Source organism: Halichoerus grypus, chromosome 11 (genome assembly GCF_964656455.1).
Source record: "Halichoerus grypus chromosome 11, mHalGry1.hap1.1, whole genome shotgun sequence".
Taxonomy (NCBI): Eukaryota; Metazoa; Chordata; class Mammalia; order Carnivora; family Phocidae; genus Halichoerus; species Halichoerus grypus.
This window is the reverse complement of record NC_135722.1, coordinates 2,508,810-2,534,437: the sequence shown is the minus strand read 5'-3', so window position 1 is coordinate 2,534,437 and position 25,628 is coordinate 2,508,810. Positions and strand designations below refer to the sequence as shown.

The following is a 25,628-nucleotide window of genomic DNA, read 5'->3' as shown; positions in this document are numbered from 1 at the left end:
CGGGCAAACTCCTCCGGAGAGGGCCAGATGGAGGGCCCCTCAGGCCTGCAGTGACAGACACCGCTTCTCTCCCAGCCCAGACGAGGCTGTGGTCATTCCCTGGCCAGGCACACAACGGGTTCTAGGTACACTTTCAGAGACTTTGAAGGCACCGACGTTCATGCTCATCCAGCTTCTGCCCTGCTCTCTGCAGTCCCATGGGCAGCCTGAGCATCCGCGGCTCCCTTGTCCTGAGCTGGACCCACGGGGCTGTCACTCCGGCCTCAGCGGATGACCTACGTCCAGAGGCATCCCCGTGTTCTGGGAGCCGTACCTCTGAGGGCTTGGGTCCCCTGGCCTGGCCCTGGCAATAAGACCTCAGGTAACCAGGACTGGAAGCATCTCTGAAAAGGGCTGGAGCTGATCCTGCACACGCTGGGCCCTCTCCAGAGCACTTACAAGGCCTGGCGCGCGTCTCTGTGCAGGCCAAGCCGGTCCGGTCCCCACTCACTTCTTTCTGATGTGCAGACCATACTTACTTACTTTCAAATTGTTACTTACCAATTATACGTATACACTTTTCATTGTTCCACTGACATGCTTTTTGAAGTGTAATTGTATCCTGTGAAGTCCATCCTTTTCAGGGGATAGCTGTAAGAGTTTTGACAAATGTATAGAGTTGTGTAACCACCACCACAACTGAGGTGAAGAACCTTTGTGGCAACCCCCAGGATCTTCCTGGTGTCTCCCCGTATGGTCACTCCGTCCCCAACCCCAGGCCCTGGCAAAAACCAACGTGTTTCCTGTCCCTACACTTTGCCTTTCCCAGAACGTCACCTGAATCAGACCATACGTAGGTGTTCACATCTGGCTTCGTCCCCTTGGAGTGCATTTGAGATTCATCCATGTTGTTGAGTGTGTCTATGGTTTGCTCCTTTGATGATTGGCTAGTTTTCCACTGAAGGGACGTGCCACACTTTCTTGACCCCCTCATGTTGAAGGACATTCGGTTGTTTCAGTCTCGGATGATTACGAATCAAGCCGCTGTAAGCATTTTCATGCAGGCTTTGTGTGGGCATAGGTTTTCATTCCACTTGGGTAAATACCCAGAAGTGGAACGGGCGGGTCCATGGTCAGTGTATGCTTTCCTGTATGTGGAACCATCAAACTGTCATCCCGGCTGGCTGCACCACTTTGCACCGTGCGCCCCCACCCCCCGCCCCCGCCGGCAACGTGGGAGGGCTCCGTTGCTGCCCACCCCGGCCAGCCCACCCCGGCCAGCCCTGGGGTGTTCCAGCCATTCTAACGGGTGTGCGCTGCTGTCTCATCATGCCTTTTATCTGCAATTCCCTAATGACCAAAGCTGTCCCCTGTGCTTATTTGCCTCAGGTGTACCTTTGGTAAGATGGTCACTCAAATGTTTTGCCCATTTTTTATTGGGTTGTTTGATTTTCTTGTTGAGTCTTGAAAATTCTTCATAGATTCTGATCAGTCCTTTATCAGATATGTGTTTTACAAACATGTTCTCTTAGCCTGTGGCTTGTCTTCTTGTTCTCCCAACAGTGTCTTTGAAAGAGAAGTTTTTAATTTTTTTTAAAAAAGATTTTATTTGTTTATTTGTCAGAGAGAGAGAGAGCATGAGCAGGAGAGAGGCAGGCAGAGGAAGAAGCAGGCTCCTTGCCCCGAGCGGCGAGTGAGCCCACCACGAGAGCCGGCACTGCGAATCTGCAAGCCACCCTCCCCGGGACAGGTGTCCACATCCCAAGAGGAAAGGGCAGCACCCCGCTCAGTCACATACACCCAGCAACCGCTCCGCCCGCAGAGTCCCAAAGACAGATCCTGCCTTGGACACTCTTCTTTCAGTGCTCACTGTCCGCGTGTCACCAGGCAGCAGCCCCAGGCCCCCCCCAGACACGGAAGAGAGGATGTGCCACATTTGCCATGGGTCTCCCAAAGGCAGGCTGTAGAAAGCCGGCCCTCGGCCCCAGAGTGGGCTTGCCAAAACCCGTGCCTTGGGACGTTGGGTCACCCCCAGCGGAGCAGTGCTCACCAGACAGAGGGCGCAGCCCCCAGGGAAGGCTCAGGCCTTCAGGGCTCCAGGGAAACCCTCCCTGCTCATTCTATCCTCTCTATCACTGGGCAGGGAGGGCAGGGGATGGGCGTCCTGTCTGGATCTGCCCTCGTCAGTGGCTTCCAGGACCCTGACGCTGTGTCCTCACGTGAAGACTCCCAACAAAAGCGTTTAGAACAGGAAGAAGCCCAGCGTACCACGGACTGGCTCAGCAGCACAAGCGCTGCTGGTGCTCACGGTCACCTGCCGTAGTGGAGTGACGTGCGTCCCCCGGAAAGACACATCCACATCTGGACCCCCAGTACCTGGGAATGTGACCTTATTCGGACCTAAGGTGTAATTGCAAGTGTAGTTAAGGGTTTCCAGATGAAATCATGCTGGATGATCTTGGTGGACCCTAAACCAATAACTGTGTCCTTATAAGAGACAGGAGAGGGAGATTTGAGACGCTGATCCAGGAGGTGGGCGGGGAGAAGGTCGTGGCCGACAGAGGCAGAGGTCGGAGGGATGCATCCACAGGCCGGGAGACGCCAAGGATTGCCAGCACCTCTTCCAGGTGCATCCCAGCTTCTGAAGGCTGCTCTTGCCGGGGGAAGAGGTCTCTAACAGGCAGTAGAAGTCCCCGCTCAGCTGCAGGTGGGCCCTGTGGGAGCCCGCGGCTGCAGGTGAGTGAGCTGGCCCTGCCCCTCCGGGCACCGTCCACCCTCAGGGCATTTCCCCATGCACGCCACCCCACCTCGCAGCTGTGCCCGCCGCGGTCCCGCTCCCTTCTCAATGCCGACTGCTCCGGAGGATGCTGCAGGGACTGACCCCACGCAGGAGGGCCAGAGGACGGTCCGCTGGCCCGGATTTGCACCTGCCAAGAACCGACCATTAGGTGCGCGCAGGGGTCCAGGCATGGGTACATCAGCACGTCCACGGGCACTCGGCACCGCCTGTTCCTCATGAGCCCCAGAGCCACGCCAGCTCCCCCAGAGTCTGGACATGGGGGTGTGCCCTATAAATAGCACCTTCTCGTCCCCCCAGGTAGGAGAACGAGTACTGTCAGCAAGAGAGTGGGAAATTACCATCAGGTGTTTGCCTGGACCCTGGGCTCGGATGTGTCTTTCTGGAGGATGGGTACGTGTGTAAGAGAGACAGAGGAGAGAGAGGGAGGGCACGTGTGAGGGCCACGCAGGCAGCAGGCCTGTTCAGGGAGCCCCAGCGCGGTGGCAGCGCCCCCCCAGCCTTCCGAAGGGAGGTCCTGCTGCTGGACTTTCCAGGTTTCCCCGAGAGAACAGAGAACAGCCCCTGCTTAGCCCCGACACCTGCTGGGTGACTCAGCTCCTGAAGACTTCAGCACACCGTGTCTCCGTGGGGAGGAGAGCCACGTCAGGGGACACGGAGCCTTCCTGCTCCTCCCCGGGCCCCCACCTCCTGCTCCACCTTCCACCGTGGGACCTGAGGCCGCGGACACCAGTCCCGCCCAGTCTGGAGGAGTGGAGAGAGAGAGCCTGCCTCCTGCCCTGGGGAGCGGGGGACACGACGCCAGGGGGCCAGCCTCAGCCTGTTCCCAGCTGCCTGGCCCGAGCTGATGGCCTACCCTCCCTGCTGCTGGGAGAATGGTGACCCCCAGCTACAGGGAGCGGGGGATGCAGTGGGGTCACACGCGGAAAATGGGAACATGGTGCCAGGCACAGTGAGAGACGGATAAATGCCACAGTTGTTTTTATGATTAGCTGCCGTGTTCTGGAGACCTTGCAGGCTCCACATTCAACATAACACACCGGCTGTGGGCCCCGGGGCCCAGGTGAGGAGACAGACTGGGGAGTGGAGGGTCTCACAGCAGAGACGCTTCCAGAGCTGTCCCTGAGTGGCCGGTAAGTTCTGCAGGCCACGCCCCCGGGGTGGACTTGCCCTTGAGGAGCAGGGAGGGCCGCTGGGCCCAGGCTCACCTGCCCCGCCCAAACCTCCAGGTTGTTCCACTGCTGCCCAGAGTAACAGGATCAGGGCCCAGCTAGGAGTAGGGGATCCCACGCACACCCGTACGACTTGGGCCTCAGTCTCCTCAGCTGAGAAATGGGGAGAAATCGTACTGCAGCCTCTGCTGGCTGAGAAAGCAAAGGTAAGGATGCGCCGGCACCGCACCTGGCTCAGCTCTCCTCCCCCCAGGACCTCGGCCCATCAGCGCCTGGCCCTGCAGAGGCCGGAGCCCCCGGCAGCCCCTCCCTGCACGCACCTGCTCTGAAACGGGCCCAGGTGTGTTCTGTCGTGTCTGGCTACCCTAACCCTCGCCAGGGGGTTAGTCAGGTATAGCGGGAGGGGTGGGGGCTTGCGAGGGGTGCTCCCTGAGCCTGACTAACCAGGCGACAGGGTGTAGAGGCTGGGAGTGAATCCTCACTCACTGTGAGAGCTTGGCGACTCACGTCCCTGCTCTGTGCCTCAGTTTCTCCTATTTGTCAAATAGAGCCGATCACGATAGCGCCTGCCTCATAAAGTGACTGGGTGGTTTAACTGAGTCAATGTGTCTAGGGCCCCTCAGCGTGGAACATGAGGTAGGGTGGGGGTCTGTCAAAGGAGATCTTGGGGGGCTGAGCAATCCCCAAGGACCGGCCAACCACCCAGAACGAAGGCCTGACCCCAACAGTTAAAAGTTTCTTCATTCCAGAGCAGGGATTCTGGGACCAGATCGTTCCCATCACGGGATGCAGTCCCGCGTGGCGACGGGTGCCTAGCGGCATCCCTGGCCTCCACCTACTAGAGGCCAGCAGTACCCGCCCCCCCAGGTTGTGACAACCAAGGACGTCCCCAGACATCGCCAACGCCACCTCCGAGGGGAGGCTGACATTGCATCAGACTTAATTTTCAGCTGTGCCCTCCTTGCCCAGGAGTGAGGTCCACATGTGCAAAGGCACCGTACACGTCTTGCTCCTCACGGGCAGATCCGTCTGACCCTGAAACCAGAAGTGAGTAAGAAGCCAGTGGCTCTTGTGTAGAGATGCAGTCCTTCCGGGGCTCCGCTCAGAAGTCTGTTCCCGCCCTGGGGACGCGGGGACGCTCGGCCGGGAGAGGAAGGGAAGCCACTCCTGTTGGCCCCATTTCTAGGTGAGGAAACCAAGGCAGAGCATTGCAGGGCCTTGCCCACACCCCCGCGGCTCCTAGGCAGCTAGCCCGCTCCGCTCTGCTCAGCCCCGAGCCCCTCCTCAGTGTCGTTTCCTGCACGGACCACAGCACACATACACCACCTCCATTTGACAGGTGGGTAAGCTGAGGCCCGGAGGAACAGGTCACCTGCCCAGGGACTGAGCTGCTTTCTGGAGCACGCTGTCTCTCCAAAACCAGGCAAGAAACTGGAAGGGGGGCTTTCTGGAAGAGTCCAGTGCTGTGTCCAGCAGGGTGGCACCTTCCTTGCTTCCCATGCAGCCACCTGCTGATCCATCCCAGTGAGCCCAGCTCCACCCTCTAACCCACTCCCCCCTTTGTCATCTTGGGGTGGGGTCATCTGACCAGGTGTCCCTTTGACCTCTGCCCTCAGCAGTCTCATTTCGTGAGATCATGCTGGCTTCAAATAGCCAGCCACACCAGTAACTGGAAACTTTCCCTACGTTGGCCCCTGAGACCTCCGCCCCAGGGGAGAACAGCTTTGTTTTCTTCCTCAGTCCCCTGTGCATTGGCCCGGCAACCAGCAATTTGCCGGGCTCCAGGCCACCACAGCCCAGCTTTGTGCAGAGGCTTCGGAGAGTGAAGAGTAGTCCCAGCCAGTGTCCGTCAGCCCTGCACAGCGCACCGAGCAGACCCTCTCCTGAAGGGGGAGCCGCTTGTCACAGGCCACTGAGTGTGGGGGGGGGGGGCGGGGGGGCGGGGGGGCCCACTATGGCCCTGAGCATCTTGTCTGACCAGTTCTGCCTCCAAAGGCCTTGCAAGGTGACTCTAGGGTGGGAGCAGGCTTGTCCTGGGGATGAGCTCAGAGCTCAGGCAGGCACCCCACCTCCAGCCCATGGCCCCTCTGATAACCATCAGTGGCTGGTGCTTCTATGCCCCCGGGGGGACCACCACCTGGTCTAAAGGGTGTGCATGGTGCTGAGGCTGGGGGAAGGGGTTTGGTCCAGGCCACCCACCTGGCTGGTTGGGGGCAGAGCCAAGGTAGACAATGGCTCCCCCCAGTGCCCTCTCCAGTCCCAGGGCCTGAAGGGGACCCCGCTGGGCAGCCAAATATCCCGGGCTTGTCCCACAGTCCTGCCTGGTGGTCCTGCCGAATCCCCCTGACCATCAGGCTTAGCGGCTACTCTCGGGGCACTCTTGGCCCAACATAAAATGAAAACGTGGAAATGCACCTGTGGGCCAGAAGCTTCAGACGTGGGAAAGGAGGCTGGGGCTCAGCTGAGGGTCAGTCCCATCCCTCGGAAGGGAAGGGACTGAGTGAGGGTTTCCGTTTGGAAAAGGCTCTGCGCCCTTGCATGTCCTACCTCGTCTGGGGATGCCTGGAAGGGGCCCAGTTCACCCCGTCTTGGCCTCCGAGGGATAGATGCTATCCAGAGGCCCCTGGCAGTTCTGAAGACTGAGGCCCTAGAGCACCTCAGCCTGGGGGGCCAGCGAGGAGCTCACACCACTTTAGGGCCTATAGGTGAGGGGCTGGGGAAGACCCTCACCTCCTCAGCTTCCACCCACAGAATGAGTGTCTTTTCTATACAAGAGGGCCTCAGGGTCTAAAAAGGCCTCTGGGAACAGAAGGATGAGGGGGCATACACAGAAGGAAATCTGCAGGAGGGTGGGTTCCCAGCAAGAGTCCCGAGGAGGAGGTGCTATTAGAAACATGAGGTGTGACCTAGGGGTCCTGTTTAGCATACCTGTAGGACAAGGACAAAGGGCTCCGGTTTCCGGGGTAACTCATGTTCTGGTGGCTTCTGTCCCTAGAGGAAAACTGATGACAGTTTCTGGGTCCCAGGAAGAGAGAGGGGGCACCCTGGACTGTGGCTAGGGTGGGCTGGAGGCCACCAGGCATCTGTGACCGTGGCACTCTCTCGCCCCGTAAATGCGAGGACCCCTCCAGGCTGCCCCCGACCCCACCTCGGCTCAGCACCATCAACCCTGCCCAGCGGCCTGAGCTGCAGCAGCGGCAGCAGCACGCCAGACCCGGCCAGGGAGCAGGGGAGCAGTGGAAGCCTGGGGTCCCTGTGCCCCGCTCCAGCGCCGTGGATCCCGCCCGGGTTTTGTGGCCGCCGAGCCCTCCCTCCTCCCCCTCCCCCTGCGGCCCCCTCCCTCCTCCTCCCTGCTCCTCCCTTGCTCCTTCCTCCAGCGCCCTCCCTCCTCCCCGCCCCCTCCCCTCCCCATCCCTCCTCCCTCTGCCGCCGCTCCCTCCCAGGGCTCCGCGGTTGGATCAGTCCTCTGGCATTTCCTGCAGCCGGGCCGCGCCGCCAGCTGAGCCCCGCGCGCCCGGCCCGCCGGCACCGAGTCGCGGCACGGTAGGGGCAGGGGCGCGGCGGCCGGGGAGGGCCGGGGTCGGCCGGGGAGGCGGCCGGGAGGGCCCGGGGAGGGCCCCGGCGGGGCCGCGGCGGAGAGGGCCCGGAGCGTCCGGCGGGCCGCCAGCGGCCAGCTGGGGGAGTCGGGGAGCCCCAAGCCGCAGCCCGCGGGGGCCCGGGGACTGGGGCGCAGCCCGGCGCGCCCCGACAGCGGCCTGGCGGGGAGCCCCTGGGGGGCGCGGGGCGCATCCCAGGCTCGGACGGGCGGGCCGGGGCGCTGCTGGGGCCCGACGTGGGGAGCGGTGCGGGCGGCCCGCTTCCCGCTTGTCGGGACCTCGAGGAGCCGGGCCTCGGGGGTGGGAGGCCTGGCCGTGCGCGCCCCCAGCCCGACCAACCCTGGGTCGGGTCTGCATCCTGCGTCTGGCATCGATCGCCGCTGTAGGCTTGTAACGGGGGCGGCGGTGTCTGGGCCCACAGAGTGAGAGGCTGCCTGGGCTGAGGGAGGACCCCTGCCTCACCCACCACCCACAGCCACCATCTCTAGGCCACTGACACCCTAAAGATAGGGGCGTAGCAAGTGTTGGGGGGCGGCAGACGTGAGTCTACAGGAGGGTCCCGTGCACCTGAGGATCCTCGGGAGGGTGGGAGGTGGGGGGGTGCGCTGTGAGCAGCCCCCAGGGGCCACTCACCCACCTGGGCTCCCCAGGCACTGCCCCTCCCCCTGTGGGCTGCCTGCCGTCAGGAGCCAGCTGGACTTGGGATTTGGAGTGTCTGGGGATGTGGTCAGGTCCTCGGGTGAGGTAGGCTTCTCTGCCCCACACATCCCTGAGCGGAGCCAGGCCGGGCCTTGCTGCAGCAGCTGCTTGGATTTCTGCTCTTTTGCCGTCTTGGGATTTTACGAACTTGCTAGTCTGTCTACACAAGAATTTAGATACGTGTCTGCCTTCTGCCTGAACCCCTTCAAAATGCCTTTGACAGGTGGGCCGCTGGGATCGTCCCCAGGTGCAGCCCCCAGGCCAGGGACAGGCTCAGGGTGTCACAGCTAGGGACGTGGGCACAGCCTCTGGGTTAGATGTGTGTGTCCTTGGATCTGTGTGCACGGTGTGGATCCAGGTCCCAGAGCACAAAAACCCTGCCCTCAGCAAGAGCAGGCTGAGTGGTCTTTCGGCGGTGTTTACCCCCGCTCCTCGGTTTTGCGGGGCCCCGAGGCTCCTGGAACTTGACGGGCTTTGCAAGCAGCAGGCAGTCCAGTCTGACGGCCCCCCTGCAGGCTTCAAGCTCCCAAGCTGCGGATCCTATTGTCTGTGGCACGTGTGCGGGGCAGGGGCCGCGGGGTGCCAGGGAGGAGGCATCCAGTGGGTCTGTCTGCTGTGTCTTACCAGGCTGGATTTAGAAAAGGTGACAAAGCAGATGGGCCAGGCGAGGGCCCTCTGACCCGCCTCGTCGTGGGGAGTGTGGGGGGGCTGTGCAGAGCCCTCGGCAGGGCATCCTGGGAGCCAACCGAAAGCTCCTCCTTCCTGGGCCCCAGGGTTCGGGGTCTGCGAAGAATCTGTTGTCTGCAAAGCTCTGCTTCTGGCTCTTGACAGAACGCCGAATGCAGCCCTTCCCCCTTAGCATGGTATTTACTATGCTGGGAATGTCCGGGATCCATGTCCGTCCTGAAAGCTCTCTTCCCGGAAGCTTCCTGAGCCGGGAGAGTAACCTGACAGGCTACGCTCGCGCTCAAGGGTCTGCCCTCTGTGAGGAGCCGCTGCTTTAAAGACTCCTGTGCGTCTCTGACAGCTGTGCTTCGGGGGCTTGTGCTGTCTGCCAGTTCCGTGGTTGAGCCAGTGTGAGTGTGCATGCACGCACGCGGTGTGCAGGTGGAGGGGATCTCACCCAAGGGGACAGAAGCACGCCCCGCCCCCTTTCCCATTTGTTGTCCCAGCGACAGGTGTGCGGCCGCAGCTGAGAAACCGTGCAGACCCAGCTCCCAGCCCAGTTGTAGGGGTGAGGCCTGAACCCCAGGATGGGGGCTGCAGAGGGCCAAGCACAGGGTTGCACAGTGTGCGACAGGAGGACCCAGACATCCCGACACTAAGGGAACTGTCAGATGTGGCTCCCCCGTGGGGTCCCTGGGTCGGGTGAGAGTGGCAGGGCTGGGGTGGTGCAGAAGGACAGTGCTGTGACCTCCCAGTGGTGGCCAGGCGTGCTGCCCAGGAAGGTCCTCGAGCTGCTCACAGCCGCCCCGAAGGGGGCCGGATTTGCCCTGTGACCTACCAAGCCTACAGGTCTAGGAAACAGAACTTACCACCGAAGGATGAGCCCTCTGAGGCTTTGCACTGGCCTGGGCTGGGTTGGTGACCCTCACGGGGCCGGCTGCTCGTCTGGGGAGATGTCTAAGCAGATAGTGGATCTTCTGCATGGCAGGGTAGTGATGGTTGAATACAAAGAACTTGGACTTGGGAGCGGGTGGTTCCGAGCCAGGGCCCTGGGATCCTGTGCGGGCGGGTGTGAATTTGGCTTCTGCTGGCCTGGCGTCTCTGCCAAGGGCAGTGGGCACCAGCCGTGTGGTCAGGACCTGCCCATCGGGGAAGCAGGGCTCGGGCAGGGCCGGGGGCAGAACAATGGGTCCGGCCTAGAGTTCTTTGTCTAGCAAGGTAGCTGGGGAATAAGCCGCCTAGCACAAGGAATGTTGCGGGCCCAAGGTGTGGGGCAGCCCGCAAGAGCTTTAGGGATCCATAGGGAGGGACTCCCCGCAACCGGGATCACAGATCTAGGAGATGCGGGCGCAGGGGGGTGCGCGATGACCCCTGGGAAGGGCCTCAGAGCTGTCCAGCCTGGGCCTGGGGAAGCCCAGGGCCACCGAAGGACTAGCAACATTATCTAGGCCATCAGGCCAGGGAGAGACAGTCCCCACCACTCAGGACAGGAGCTGGTTGGGTGGCTCTAGGGGCTCTAGGACCCCAGGGGGCCTTTGTCGTGACTCTCCAAGCCAGTGGTTCGCTAGCCTCCGGAGGCCACCTGACGGCCTCTCTTCTGTCCTGGGCTCGGCTCCAGCAGCTCAGACCACACCAGCCACCCAGCAGGCTCCAGTCTTGCCCCTCTGGTCCTCCAGCCAACAGCCAGCATGATCTAAAATATAGACGGCATCACATAGCCTACCTGCTTAGAGTCCTCTGTGATTCTCACTGATCTCCGAATAATTCCAGACTCCTTTCTGGGCCCCACGAGGCCCTGGGCAGCCCGGTCCCTGCCCGCCTGTTAGCCCCCCCACCCCCGTGCTCCTGTGCATGGGCATCTAGCCCCAGGCCCAGCCTCTGTTACTCTGGGGCCTTTGCATTCCCTGTTCCCTCTGCCCTGGGTGCTAATGCAGCCCTCAGCTCAGGTGTCACGAGCCCCTCTGTCCCTGACAAGGTGCCCATTCCGAGGTAGCTGTGCTTTGTTTTCTTAGCAACACTGATCCATGTCCGAATTACCTCCATTCTGTGTTTGTTTCATTGAATGACTAGATGTGGAGAAGGCAGTCGGCCCAGAGCCAGGCCCACGGCGGGTGCTGTTAGCACGTGTGGTCATCATGCCCTGTTGCCTGACTGTGTGCTCAGGGCCTGGCACGTAGTAGGTGCTCTGTGCTCACGTGAAGCCATACGATTGTCCTTGTCCAGGGAGCCACGCGTCTTGAGCATGATGCTCGTTCTGCATCTCCCGTCCCGGTCCCCTGGCTTCCCCAGACGGCTCACATTCGAAAGGCCCAGCTTGCCGCCCTGCCCAGGGCGCCTGTCCTTCTGGAATTATAAATAGAGTGCATACAGTGGCTTACCTGGGAGGGAGGTCTGCTAGTGAGGAGGACTGACCTGCCCGGGCCCCCTCTGCTCCTGATGGGGATGAAGGACTCAGGGGGAAGTTAAGGCCCCCACAACTGAACAGAGTCCACCCCATGACGGGGAGTTTTATGAGGCGTAATGAGACCGGGAGGAGGGATCTGGGAATACGCCGTCCCACAGGTTACTTCCCTGTCTAAGGCCCCGGGAGTCTGGAAACCAGGCACAGGCCACGCTCTGTTGTGGAGACAGGCAGGTCCCCAGGAAGGCAGAGGGAGGAGAGGGAGCGGGGCCCCTGCGGGCCAGCAGGCGGGCAGGGTGGCGCCTTTGTCCCTTGGCCACAGTCACACGGGGAACCGCAGCTTGCACACAGGGAAGGGCGTCCAGGCCCAGGGGAGGGAGCTCCTGTGGTGGCGTGGTCCTGCTGCCTCCTGGGGTGAACGGGCGCCAGGAGGTTGCTTAAAGGGCCAGCTGGTGCCGAGAAGGTTGGGGGGAGGGACGCCCATGGGATTTTCCTGCCTGCCTATCGGGGCAAATCCGGCAGAGGGCCCCTTAGAGGGCCCGCGGCTGCACATCAGGTTCCCTGGGCCACAGCGGCCTGAGGGGACCAGTGAGCAGCAGAACAGCTAAATGGGAAGGCCAGATCTGCCCTGTGGGACGGCCCCCACCCCACTTGTCAGGAAGGCCCCCAAATCCAGAGCCCTGGGCCAGGGGGCTAGACGGCCACACTCAGACCTGAAGTCCCCACGCTGTGGGACGAGAACCATCACCAGGGGCCCGCGCTGCCCGGCAGAGCCCAGGGAAGAGCCCTCCTGACGTTACTTACGGTGTCAGCGGAATGTGGGTTTCTGTGCCTCGGCTGCTTCAGGAGACCGCTCCTTCGCCGTGGAGTGGGGGTGGGCTTCCGGCTCTTCTCGTTTGTACCCTGGAGGTGGGGAGGACTTCGGGATGCCCAGGGGTCTGGGGCCCTTGCCAGCATGGCCCTCCCATGGACCTTGGGGTTGTGGGCTCCTCACCCCAACCCTGGGAGTCGGGATGGGCGCTGCCCTACACCTCCCGCTTGGACCCTAAAGACCAGAGCGGCTGTTTGGGTTTGGAGCACTCTGTTTCCACCTCTCTGCAATGGCCCCTTGAACAAAGCCCTCTCGGGGGCCTCTGGGTTAGCAGCATAATCCTGTCCCGGGGAAACCCTGGGGAGAGGATGGAGGGGAGCTCTGGATCCCTGTCCCCCCCGACCCCGCTGAGCTGCTGCGCCGGGCTGAGCAGGGCAGTCAGATGGCTCAGCAGTCTGGATTTGGAGCCACAGAGATGCATGGACCTGGGGCATCAGGGTGGGGATGAAGCTGGGCAGGGGGCTGAGGGATCGATGGTGTCAGGGCCCACGGTGGATTTGGAAGCCTGGCCAAGGAAGTTTTGGCTCAGGGATTCTTAACCCCAGGTGCTGGGGGCAGCAGTCTCTTCCTTAACCCAAGGCCAACGGGGGTGCTGGGGAGGGGAGGGGAAGCTGGGACTGTGCATGGAAGCCGAAAGCTGAGCCATAGGTGTGGGGAGGTGGGAGGGGGAGAGGCCTGTCACCTGCACCTCTCTGCCTTAGCATATGCTGTTCCCTTGCCCAGAAAGCTCTTCCGACCCTAGGACAGACCAGATGTTTGGGGAAGCTCAGGCCCGGCCTGGCACCTTCTCTGTGGAGCCCGTGGTCTTCGGGGTGACCTTGCAGGAGTCCACCTCACCCCCTCTGTCCTTTCCCTTCTTATGTGTCGGGCCTCCTGCTCCTGGTCCGACCCCCTCCCATCAGAGCCCCCCCGGCTCCCGCTTCCCACTCGCTGGGAAAATGTCATTTGCTTTTTTCCTGGCCGGTCAGTGAACTGCTGCTTCTGTTTGCTTGGTTTGGGTGTTTTGTTTTACGCAGATAGCTGGAGCTCATTAAGCCGGATACCCCGGTCTTGTAAACACGGCCTCTGCAGAAGGTGCCCCCGACCTCCCATGGGGGCTCTGTGGATGCCCAGCGCCTGCCGGTTAGGATGTGGGCTCCATGGTCCACACTGGCTGGGAGTCCCTGCTCCTCCTCTGACACGTCTCCGGCCAGAGGGCCCCTGGGCAAGCCCCTGGAGCTCCAGGTCTTGGTTTTCTCATCTGTGAAACGGGCGTCTCAGTGGTGAGAACCTTGTGGGAAGTGCAGGGCTGGCCCACAGTGAGCACAGGACCCAGCCCGCCCTCCTCCGGGTTCGGGTGCTGCCAAGCCGCTGGGCTTTGGAACAGGGAGAGACCGACTCCTTATCATCAATTAAAACTTTGATTAATGGTTAATGCTTGTGAAATGTTTAAACACAGGAACCACACAAAAGAATACACCCAACCCCCACTCGACCGGGGTCGTGCTGTCTGGCTGTTTGCTTGGGGTCTAAGGCCTGGCAGGTTGAGCAGAGCACAGGGCCCTGCTCTCCGGAGGCTTTCCCAGCCCACGCGCCCAGCGGTGTTTTTATGTTTTGACTATATATGGATGCATCCGCAAACAAACGCAGGCTCCTCTGGCTGGTGTCCCCTTCATATCCTCTCATTCCTCGTCATTCTGGAGTTGCAGAGAACTTGTAAAAACACATGTACGCAGCCTTTTGCAACTTCTTTTGAGTGGTGCAGTCGCAAGCCGTGAGTCCCTGCTCATCTTCCTTGCTCTGTGTAAGGAAGGCACGGTTGATTTCCATTCTCCCGTCCAGGGACGTTCAGCTTGTTTACATTTTATTCCGTTTTATCCCAGGAGCGTGTTTTGTGTTCCGGTCTCATTGAGCACATGGGCGGGAGCTGCTCTGGGCCATTGGCCTGAAGTGGGGTCTCGGGGTCCGAGGGTGCCCACCCGAGCAGCCCAGCTGGATGTGGCCAAGTGGCCGCTGGTGATGCTGTTGGGAGAGGGGGGAAGGGTCGGCCTCCCCCTCCCCCCGCCCAGCAGCTGGGGCAAAGGACACATAGCAAGTGTGGAGCTTACGTCACAAAGCTTTGTGCATCTGGGGTCTTCCCAGGGCCCAGGCCCAGGGTGGGTGAGCAGGGGCTGCGTCTCCTAGTAGGGCGAGGGTCCTGGGCTCAAGGCGTACTTTCTTAGCAAGTCTGCTCACTCTGCTGGCCCTGGGGTCCCACCCGGCGCACTTGTCCCCGTGGGAAGACCAGGGGCTCTCCCATCCCATTGGAGGGAGATGCCGTCCCCCCGCCTGCCCTCGGCACGGGCCTGCAGGCTGAACGGCTCTTCCCAGGGGGCACACGTGACAAAGATGTTTGCCAGGGTCCCCCAAGGGGTCTCTCAGTGACCAGCACGCCCTGTTAATTAGAAACAGCAGATATATGTAACATGATGACTCCAGTAGATGACACTATTGTAGACTTAAAATATGGTAAGAGAGTAGAACTTAAACCTTCTCACCTCCACAAAAAAGATGAATACGCAAGGTGACAGATGTATTAACTGGATGGAGGGAGTCCTTTTAGAACACGTGTGGATGTGGAGTCATCATGATGTGCGCTTTAAATATTACAATTTTATTTGCTGATTATACCTCAATAAAGCTGGGAGCAAAAGTAACCTGACCCAGAGCCGACCAGGGTCCAGGGAGCTGAGGTCCAGCTGAGCTCCGCTCTGAGCCGTTCAGAGCACCGAGGCCCCCAGGTGGAAACACACGTGGCCATCAGCCGAAGGTGCGCGATGAGGGGCATGTGGGGGCCACACCCCAGACCACGGTGTTCCCCTCCCTCCACAGTGGCCCTTTTGAAACCAAACGTGGCCTTTCCTCCAGGCTGGGTGTAGACGATGCACCAGTGGACCTCGCGTGCCCACGTTCGCTGACCTTTCTCTAGGGCAGCTGTGTCCGGAGTCCTCGGGGCCCCCAGGCTCGGCCCTCCTGCCCTGCGCTCTAGAACTCTGGCGGGGGCGGGGGGCTCTTCCAGGTCCCCTGCCCCTCCCTGTGATCATGCCGCATGGGCGGCTGCTGCGTGGCATCCTTGGCCCGGCGGTGTGGGGCAGGCGGAGACCCCCCCCACTCAGAGGAGGAGGAGGCGCTCAGCTGCAGCGCCCGCGGTACCTGAGTGGGGCCGACCGCGGGAGCTTCCTGAGTGGGGCCTCTACTCCGCAGAGCCCTGCCCAGAACCCCAAGGGCAGCAAAAAAGGGGGAAAGGCGTCGTCCAGCCAAAGTGGACGTGGGTCCATCCCTCCTGGTGCGCCGGCTGGGCGTCCCTCTGGTGCGTCCCCCACGCGGGCCACTGCTGACACCTGCCGCGGGGCCCCCGCCTGCCAGAGGGCCGCCCGGGCCGGCAGGCGGTTCTTATGCCATGATGGAGCGCATGGCAGGGGACAGACACGCAGGCAAATGACTGTCCTCCAGCCCGATCATTGTTCTGAACTGTGTCTGCTCCTCAGTTTATTTTAAATCTCGAAAGCACAGGGAATGCACTGCTTATCTCCGGCGCGCCCGCTCCCCCCAGCGTGGCCGTCCGTCACGTCCCAGCCTCGGGCCACCCCGGCCGGCCGCCGCAGCCGTGTAACCCGCAGAGAGCGCGGCCCTCGGGGACCCACGCCTGCGGGGCTGGAGGGGGCTTGCCCGCCGAGCAGCAGACCTTTGAACAGTCGGTGGAAATCCTTCCAGAATGAGTGAACACCCACAGGATGCCTGGCAGCCTTAAGGTGTGGGAAGTCATTTAACCCTTTCCCGGCAACAATTCATTTTACAAGTGATGAACGGTTTTTGAAGGGTTTGAGATGAACTCTCTTTTAACCCTTTGAACACGCCAATGCAGCAAGCCCTACCGGCATCCCTGTTTGATAGATGGGCACACCCGGACCCGAAGAGGCAAGAAAACCTGCCCGAGACCACCCAGCGATGGTGCCGAGGCGGCTGGGAACCACCCGGCCACGTGCCCCCCCACCCCACCCCGACAACGTGGCCGGGACTGACCGTCTCTCCTCTAAATGGCCGCAGACTCCTTTTCTTACGCTTCTTGTTGGAGGGTTGTTGGTTATTTTATTTTCTTCTTTAAAAAGCCTGTTTCTGCTTCTAGCCTGCTCCTGTCGAGGCAATGAGATAAATAAGATTGTCGGAAACGTGTGCAGACCACGAGAGCGAGGGGGTGCTGCAAGACAGCCTGAGATCTGTCTGCGAGTCGTGAGCGAGACCGCGAGCGGAGATACTGACTTAGTTGCTGAGAGGCTTTGTTCTTGGCGTGCTCCTCATTCTCGCCCAGGGCCTAGCGGGGACCCTCACGGTTGTCAGCAGCAGCTGACGGGTGTCCGGTGCTCGCTCGGACGCAGCCCTTCGGTGTGATGCACAGGTGTCTGCTCCGTTCAAGCTCGGGAGAGGCCCGGGGACTGCTGTTTTCCGGTGCAAAATCAGGGCTCAGGCGGTCCGCCTCTTGCCCACCCGGCCAGCCAGTGAGCGCCAGAGCCCCGGCTTGTCCAGAAGCTTCTCGGTCCGACGCCGGCGGCTTCGCGTAAAATGTGGGCCAGGGAGGGGACTGCAGAACAGAGGTGCGGAAGGCCAACGTTTCCAAGCAGGCAGGACTCAAGCTTGGACCCTACAGGTGCAGCGTGCATGGTGGGCCTGGTTGGTCCGGGAGGGCGGCGGGGCCCCGCCTGGGACTGGCACCCCGGTGGCCCCGGATTCTGACCCAGGTGACGGGTACGGTGCTTGTCCGGAAAAGCTCATGGAGCCGAACGTCTGTGTGGTTTTCTGTATTTATATTATGTTTTATGGCTGAGACCCTGGGAATCGAGGCTGGGCCGGCTCCGGTGGAGGGAGCACGGGCCCCCGGCCAGGCTGGGACCCCACACTCTGAGCGGCTCCTGGCATTTTCAGGACAGCTTCCGGGGGCTTTCTGTGGCTTAATCTGTCCACCGCCGCCTCTACGGCTCTGTGAATCCACTCGCTTCTTTTTACATAAGCAATTTGTATCTAGAAAGAACCTTTCAGTTGTTGCTGCAGCTAGGAAATCCTGTCACTTGTAATACAGAGCAGGGGACGGAACGAAGCCAGCAGCTGGCCGTGTCCGCTGCAGCCGCCCGGCGCCCAGCGGCCTGGCCTCCCTGACACAGAGGTCAGCAGGACAAAGACCAGACTCTCCTCCTTGCCATGGTCAGGAGCTGGAAAGAGAATGTGAAGAGAGGGACGCCGTCCCCAAGGCCAGCGAGGAGCAGTGCGGCCGCTGTGTCCAGCTTCGTCGGCTGTCTGCGCACGTTTCGGGGCGCGCAGGTGATGAGCGCATTTGGAGTCTGGCTCCGGGGGTAGAGGGGGCCCTCGGTGGCCCATTCCAGGGGCTTCCAGGAGCCGGCCGAGTGGGACGGACGAGCTGCCGCTCGGACAGCGCGAGGTGACCCCAGCCGTGGGGCCGCGGTGTTGCTGCGTTGCCTGGAGACCCCTCCCCAGGTGACAGGCTGGCATCTGCGGAGTCATGGGCCGGTTTTCTGCTGGGTTTAAGCTGGGATGGTGCCTCGGCTGCACGGGGCTGGGAGGGGCGTGTGAGGGGCTCGCGGTGGGGGGCGCAGAGCAAGGGGCTGATTTGGACGTGCCCCAGACGGGGAGCAGGGAAGGTGGTGGCGTTTGCGCGGAGCTGCCCGCTCTGTAGAGCGGTCACTCTCCTCCAGTCTGGATAGTGTCCGGCGGCAGAGGGGCCTCGGCCTCGTCCTTGGGGCAGAGGAAGGAAGCACCCACTCAGCTTCCATTCACGCCGTCCTTGCTCACAGCTTTGACCTTGAACTGAGGGCCTGTGTGCCGCCAGGGGCTCCTGTAACAAAGGACCACACACTGGGCGGGGGCCTAAAACCACAGAAACTTAGTCTCTCCCAGTTCTGGAGCCAGGAGTCCAAAATCCAGGTGTGGGCAGGGCCCTCTCCTTCTGGAGGCTCCAGGAGAAGACCCTTCCTGCCTCGTCCGGCTTCCGGGGCTGCAGGCGTCCCTGGGCTGGTGGCCACATGGCCCCAGCCTCTCCCCTGTCTTCACAGGGCCCCTCCTGTGTCTCTCTGTGTCCTGTTCTCATGCAAGAGCATAGTCATTGGATCGGGCCCACCCTCCTCCTGTGTGGCCTCGTCTTCACTTGGTCCCATCTGCCAAGACCCTATTTCCAAAGTTGGCCGCATGCACGGGTCCCAGGGCTAGGATGTGGACATATCTTTGAGGGGGGACACCGTTCAACCCAGGAGAGAGTGGCCACAGCGGGCAGCAACCAGGAGCTCGCTGCCACCTGGAGAAGGGAGAGGTAAGAGCTGGGCTCAGCTGACCAGGGTGGTGGAGAGGAGACAGATGGTTCTGGAATCACGGAGGTGACACAGGTAAGGTCACATCGTCTTCCCAGCAATCTTGGGTGTGGGCCCGGGGGCTGCCTTGTTTTACACACGAGAGGCAAGGAGCCAAGCAGGTGCCCAGAGCTGAGCTGGGAATGAACAGAGGGTGTGACCGCTGGGGGGACGTCCCCACAACAAGGGAGTGGCTGTGCCCTGCTTCCCCTGCACCAGCGTGTCCAGTGGGATTCCACAGCACCCACCCCCACTGGGCACAGGCCACTGGCCCTGGCACAGGGTGCGGGAGACTGTGGTCTTTGGCCTCCTGGCCCCTGACCCGCCCCTGAGACGTGAGTCCCTCCCAGCTCACAGCTCCCCGCGTCCTGCTGCAGCAGCCGGCCGGGCCTGGGCGCGTTGCGCATGCCCACATCTGGTGGCATCACAGTTCTGCCCCCAAGCCTCCGAGGCCAGGAGGGGGGAACCCGAGGGCAGGGCAGCTGTGACCAGGGCGCTGGGGACCAGAGCACATCCTTCAAAGAGAGCCACCTCCAAACAGAAAAGGAGAAAACAGTGCCGTCTGCCCTGGGGCCCTGGGACTCTGAGCCCTGAGAACAACTCCTCAGTGCCCCTCTGCTGGGGGGCTGTTTCGGGCACACGCACACACAGATGTGCACACACTCACATGCACACACTCTCGTAGTCCCGAAGCCCCTTCCTGCCCAGATCCGGAGCACGGACACCGGGGCGGCCGGGCTAGCGGGGGGCATGGCGGCTGGTCGGGTCACTCCTGATTAGCTGCGGGTGCGTGGCCCTGTGCACACACGCTGTGTGTCCCTGCGTGTGGGTGTGCGTGTTTAGGGAAGGGGCGAGTGCACAAGGGAGCGTGAGGACCCCACACTGCTGTGCGCTAGCACCTGGCCCCCAGAGCGCACAGATAGTGTCCAAGGACCAGGCTGGCCAGCTCCCCAAGCTGCCGGGCACCTGGCCGGGGCAGTGGCTGCCCGTGGACACGTCAGGTCAGGGAGGGGTGGTGATGATCAGACAGGGAGGAAGGGAGAGGAGGCTGCCCTCGCCTGGGGGGAGCTCCGACGTGTGCTGGGCAGGGGTGCTCGGTGGCACTGATGACCTGCGGGGGGTGGGGGGACTGTTGGGAATCACACCTGCCCTGGGCAGCCAGGCAACCGAGTGTTAGGGCCGGGGCCTCGGAAAGGGGCTAAGCTGAAGGCCTGGGGGGTCCTGCCAGTGGTTCTGCAGCAGGGCCCTGGCTGGGCTGGGTTCCCAGCCACCGGGGGGTCCACGCTGTCGGGGGCTGCAGGCCACAGAGGGCAGGCCACTGGGACGCGCAGCGGTGGCCACTTGCTCCTCTTCCCCGTCGTGGTTCCGCCGGCTCTGGCTCTTCAGCACCTCCCCCCCCCCGCCGTCTCGGGGAGGGTAGGGGGCCCTTCACCTGGCTGGCTGTCACCTTTTTGGCAGAGGTGCCTGGCTCCTTTTTAGTCTTTGAAACTCTGAGCCTTCCTGGGGGGAAGGGACTCTAATGTGCTCATTTCTTCTCTTGCTTTAAGCCTTTTAAGAAATTCTCCGTTTACGCCTTCAAGAGAAAGCTTTCAGCGTCTCCTCTTTCACTGTAGAGCATGGAAAATGTCAGATACACACAGAAGCAGAGGGGACGGCGGGACGGAGGCCCCCTCGGCACCCCACTGTCGCTGACGCCAACCCCAAAGGCGGCTGCATCTCATCCACCTGAATGTGGTTTAAAATAGCCCTCTGTGCTCACCCCCCAGTTCTCCCTCCACCCCCATGTTGCCCTTCTTGTGCCACCTGCCTTTATCCCCGCCGGCAGGGAGCGAGGCGTCCGAGGAGCGCAGCCTGTGTCGCAGGAGGGGTGGGAGGGCGCGGGCCCCCCAAGGCTCACCTCCAGGTCTGCACCCCGTTCCCAGGACAGGGCCCCGAGGCCAACCACACCCAATGCTGCAGAGCAAAAGGCAGCGGGGAAGGTTCTGGAGGTCGCACCCCAGAGACCCCTCATGAGCTTGAGGAGCTCCCGGTGGGGTCGAGCCCACCCTCCCAGAAGACGCCGTTTTCTCCCTCCCAGAGCGGTGGGCTTGTGGGGCCAGGGCCCCCAGCCTCTGCTTCCTCTGGTGCCCCCCCGGCGTACCCCCAGTCTGTTCTTGGCCACTCAGGCGAAAGAGAGGTCAGTGGTTCAGCCCAGTGTGGATAGTAAGCGCCTGATGTATACACATCCCGGTGGGCTGGACCCCCCCCCCAGGAAGCAGTCATTCGCGCCCGCTATGTGTCCAGTGCGGGCTGGGCACTGGGCACCCAACAGGTGGGACCTGCCCCCGGGCCCTCCCGCACCCTCGGGCCCCCTGCCAGGCCTTCCCCCCCGCGTCTCCTGCGTCCCCCGCGTCCCCCGCAGGATACAGCGCCTCCACTTCTCCTGACTTATTTTCGGCCTGGTGATGGCTCCGCTGGGGGCGTTTTCCTACCATAAAGCCACACGCGCTCATTGTGGGGCCCGCACAGAAGGGGGGCCCTTGTCACACACACTGGTTTACACACAGACGGATGGCGACAGGCCTCGCCATCGGGGGCCCCCCGGTGCTGTGTGCAGCCTGCTCCTCACACTTGGCGCCGCTCCGAGCCCCCCGTTGCAGACGCCGATCCCGCTGCCCTCCTGTGGCCACGTTAGTGTCCTCAGCACGACGCTCCTTCAGTTGCTAGCACCCACCTGTGCGTGGTGTTTCCCTCTGAAAATAACACCGCAGAGCACGTCCCTCAGGCAGATCGAGGGGATGGGATTTTATTCCCGATGCTAAATCTCTGGAAGTCAGATCACTGGCTTAAAGGATCCGAGCGCGTGATGGTTTGCCTCACGTTTACAAACGGCCCTTCCTCTCTCCCTCCGTCTGTCCGTCACCCGCAGTCCACAGCGCCTACCTATGAGCTGGGCCAGCGCTCAATGCACTGGGCTGACCTGCAGGGTACAAGGGGGGGTCCCCAAAGCGGAATGCTTCCCACCGAACAGCAGACCGCGATCTGTCACTGGGGTCCGGCCTCAGTCTGTGACGAGCCCCCCCACCCCCACCCCCAGGCAGCTCAGGGTCAAGGGCAGCCCCTCACCAGGCCCTCTGGGGACACACAGTATTAGACACGTCCAGCCTGAGGGCTGCCGCTGAGCATCCCCGCTCCAGCCTCTGCCAGGCTCTGCTCGGCCCTCAGGACCCCCCCGTCCGGCCCCCAGCCCCGGGCAGGTGCCCAAGGCTCCGCAGCCAGGACGACACCCACCCCCGGTGCCCTCGGGCCTGGGCGAGGCGTGCAGCTGGTCACTCGTGTGTGTTGGTGGGAAAGCCGCCTCTGCCAGGACCCGCAGTCCCTTCCCACTTTGGAGCTGGAGGAAGACTCGAGCTCATCAAGTCCAGCTGCCTGGATTTGCCTTGGGGAAAGCTGAAGCCTGGGGGTCGCGTGAGTGGGCAGACTCCCCAGGAGCCATGTTGGGGCCCAAACCCTCGCTGGTCTCGCCCAGCCTCGCCCAGCCACGCTCGCCGTCCCCACCCCGAGGAGGTGCGATCTGTGTATTCACCATGGGAGACAAGGCAGGGGGCACCTCTGTCCTCGCTGAGCCACGTCTGAAATCCCAGCCCCTGCGCGCTGGGCGTGGTGGGAAGGAGCGCGGGAGGCACGTGAGTAAACAGAGGTGCTGACCCCCCACGGTGAGGGGGGCTCCACGCGGCCTGATGCTCTTGCGGTCTGTGCTTCTCTGTGCCAGACGCTATTTCCCAAGCCCTGCAGGTGCCCCCAGGCTCACCCCACCTCCCGAAAAGAAACCCACCTGCTCCCAGGAACCCCGGCATGTGGCCGGTGCCCACCAGCAGCTGAGCAGTCCCGCCGGAGACGCGTGGCCAAAAGTACAGTGGAAACCCAGTGTGGAAACAGACAGGGCCAGCCCCGACACCCTGTCTCCGGGGTCCAGCCTCCGTGCCCATGGGGCCTCCTGGCCTCCTCCCAGGCTGGACGCTCTCCTTGCATCTTCTCTCACCCCTACTCTCAAGGGCCCCCCAGGTCCGCTTCTAAGGCCCCCCTTCCGCCCTCCCACAGAGAGCACCCTGGCTCCCCGCCCTCCACGAGCTCCAGATGATGGCCCAGAGAGAGGTGACAGTTGGCTCTCTGGGCTCCTGGGGCCGAGGCGCTGGGGCTGGTGTGGCCCGGGCTGGGCGGTGGGCGGGCCTCTCTCCGGGAGGCCCGGTTCACATGTGCGGCTGCACCCAGGGACCGTGTTTGGAGCGTGTTTTCTAGCTGATCCCTGGATAGCTCCCAGCCCACCCAGTCCCCTGAGTGTGCTGGTGGTTGGCACGACCTCCTCCGGTGACAAAGTAAAGGCGTGTGATGAACCAGCACCCATTCCAGAAGGTCCTGGGCCCCCTCCCTTCCCCAGCCTTGGTGTTCTCACCAGTAAGGTGTGCAATTGCTCTCAATGGCACTCGGTTCTTGCTGGTTTGGGCAGGGTCTAAGGGCTCGAGTCTGGGATACCGCCTCCAGAAGTTCGCTTCCACCTGGCACCGACCCCCGGGATGCACCGACCCCCTGGGATGCACAGGCCCCGATGAGCATGGCCGTTCCCAGCTGCAGGGTCCGAGCTGGTCCTGGGCGGACGGAGACGGCCAGGCTCAGTACCCAGGGGCTTCATGCAGGGGATGGTTGGAGCCCTGAGGAGGTTAGTCAAGGGGGCAAGGGGGTAAAAGTTGGCTCTGCTGAGGGTGATCGGGGGCAGTGAGGGGAACTAGTGGGTCATTGGCCTAACCCAGGTGAGCGCGGGGGGCCTGCACAGGTGGAAACGGGGTGAGGGCCAGGTGGGGTTCCTGCAAGCAAAGGGGAGCAGCGCATACCTGCCCGTGGTGGTTGCATCATGGCAAGCCCCCTTCACCCCATCCCGAAGGTCTCCATTGGGCTGGGCGACCCTGAAACCCTGCAGGGAGTTGAATGGTGACCTCCAAAAAAGATAGGTCATAGTCCTAACCCCAAGACCCATGAACGTTACCTTACTTGGAATTTGGAACTTACAGATGAACCAAAGTGAAGGGTCTTGGTATGAGGTCATCCTGGATTATCTGGTGGACCCTAAATCTAGTGACTTTTAAGAGTTAGAAGAGGGAGTCTAAGACAGACACATAGGAGAGGGGCCACGTGACCTCCAGAGGCTGGAGGGACGCGGCCACAGCCTAGGGACATGTGGGGCCCCAGGTGCTGGAAGAGGCAGGAAAGACCCTCCCCTAGAGCCTCCAGCGAGCGCGGGGTCCTGCCCACACCTGCAGTTTGGACTTTCAGCCTCCAGAACTAGGACAGAATAAACTACTGCAGCCAAGCCACCCAGCGTGTGGTCATCTGTCACGGCGGCCCCAGGATTCTCGTGCACCCCCTCTTTGGGGACACTTGTTAGTTCTCTTCCAAAAGCCTCGAGACCCAGCGGAGCCACCTCCCCCACCGGCCCCCTGTACTGTCAGCGACTGACATGGGGCCCGGGACTTGGGGCTTGCCGCGTGGCTTCTCGCCTGGAGGAGGAGGAGGGGGCCCAGGCCCTGTGGTGGAGCCCACCGGGCCTGACGCCTCGCCTCCGCTGGCCATCGTTGGCTCTGGGGGGATGTCCAACATTCCGCCCCGGTTAGAGAGGAGAGGCTGGAGGGGTGGCCATGCGCTCTCCCCATGGGGGGCCCTTCCACACACCAGCTGACCCAGGAGTCTGACCCCACGTGGGGCGGGGGAACCACTGGGAAGCTCCCCCTCCCCGAGCACCACCCCCAGGGGCTGGGACACGCTGCCCCTTGACACCGAGCTGAGGCTCTTCCGGACTGATGCAGGTCCCCAGGGCTGGGTTCCCTGGGGCGTCCCCGAAGGCAGGCGTAGATGGAGGGACCGACCTGGCAGGCAGGTGTCCGTAAAGCCCATCCTGACCCAGAAGGACATGTCATGACCCGGGGCCAGCCTCCTATCACTCTTGGTGTCATTTTTAGTTGTCACCTGCTGCTCACGAGGTGCCTGTTGGTGCTTCATGCCTTAGAACTTGTCATCTCCTAGTGTGAGCAGCGTGTCCAGGAACAGACCGAAATGTAGGGCTCAGAACGTTGGGGAGAAACCTTGCCTTCTCATCTCCCCTGGGGGTGGTTTCTTAGCCCTGACAGCTAGGGGGGCCCAGCCTCGGGGACCCGGCTCTCCAGGGGTCTCTGGACCCTTCTCCGCGTCTCAGTGACTCCACCAGACAGCTCACAGGCGGCAGGATTTGGGGCTGGGTGGCCGCCGCTTCAGCATCTGTAAAATGGGCTCAGCATGCCCACCGCGCTCCCAGAGACAGGGTGGTGGGTCCTGGGTCAGCACCACACGGCTTGGGGTTAGCCAGGGTCCCGCAGGGATGATGCTCAGTCGTGAAATTCAGCTTTTTAAAGAAGACACGGCGCCCCTCACCAAAAGCTGATGATGCCATGTTCCTGCACACCGCCCCCCACCCCCCCAACGGCCCCGCGGAGTGGTGGGGTTTCGTATTGTATTGCTTTCGTGGTTGAGTACGCGTCCCCGTGTGGACGGACCGCTGTGCGCTTCCCCATCCATCAGCCCGCGGGGAGCTGGGCTGCGACCACGCTTTGGCTGTCTCGAACATGTGTGTTCACATTGCTGTGGGGACCTATGTTTTCATTTCTCTCTTGGCCTCTTTGGGGACCCTCGGCATGGCCCCACCAGGTTTCATGGGTCGGGCTGTGACACTTTCTCAGCGGGAAGCTGGGCGCCCTCATGCGGGCTTTGCTCAGGGCTGGGGACGGTAGGCTCCTGGGTCCGAGGAGCGAGGGGGGCTGGTGGCCGGGCCTGGGGGCCTGCGGGCTTGGCCGCCACATCCTGGAGACGCCAGGTCACCTTTCTGGACCGCCCCCTACCATGGCAGGTCAGGAAGAGGGTGCTTGGCTTTGTGCCGGCCTGGTCCTGCTGGACTCGCAGGCCCACTTTCTGTGCCAGACACGTGACTTCTGACGGAACCGGTTTCCCCGCACGCCGCCGGGGAGGGGCAGGGGCAGGGGCAGCCGGGACTGCGGGCTGTCCACAGCCTGCCT

General features: G+C 62.3%; 1 protein-coding gene across 6 annotated transcripts in view; it reads left to right on the top strand.

Annotated features, from left to right (window-relative positions):
- The window catches only part of OSBPL5 (oxysterol binding protein like 5), a 75,400-nt gene that overhangs the window by 15,910 nt on the left and 33,862 nt on the right, over positions 1 to 25,628 (top strand). Inside the window, exon 1 of one of the 6 annotated variants that reach the window (XM_078057631.1) lies at positions 7,364 to 7,491. The exons of 1 other annotated variant lie outside the window; for it this stretch is intronic. Coding sequence is in view for 2 of the 5 variants with exons in the window: in XM_036067774.2 (XP_035923667.1) it covers positions 17,393 to 17,512 (120 nt within the window). In the remaining 3 variants the exon portion in view is untranslated. Of the gene's footprint in view, positions 1 to 7,363; positions 7,492 to 16,227; positions 17,513 to 17,538; positions 17,687 to 25,628 lie in introns of those variants that run through there. 4 more of the 6 variants (XM_078057633.1, XM_036067774.2, XM_036067775.2 and 1 more) reach the window with 4 other exon arrangements.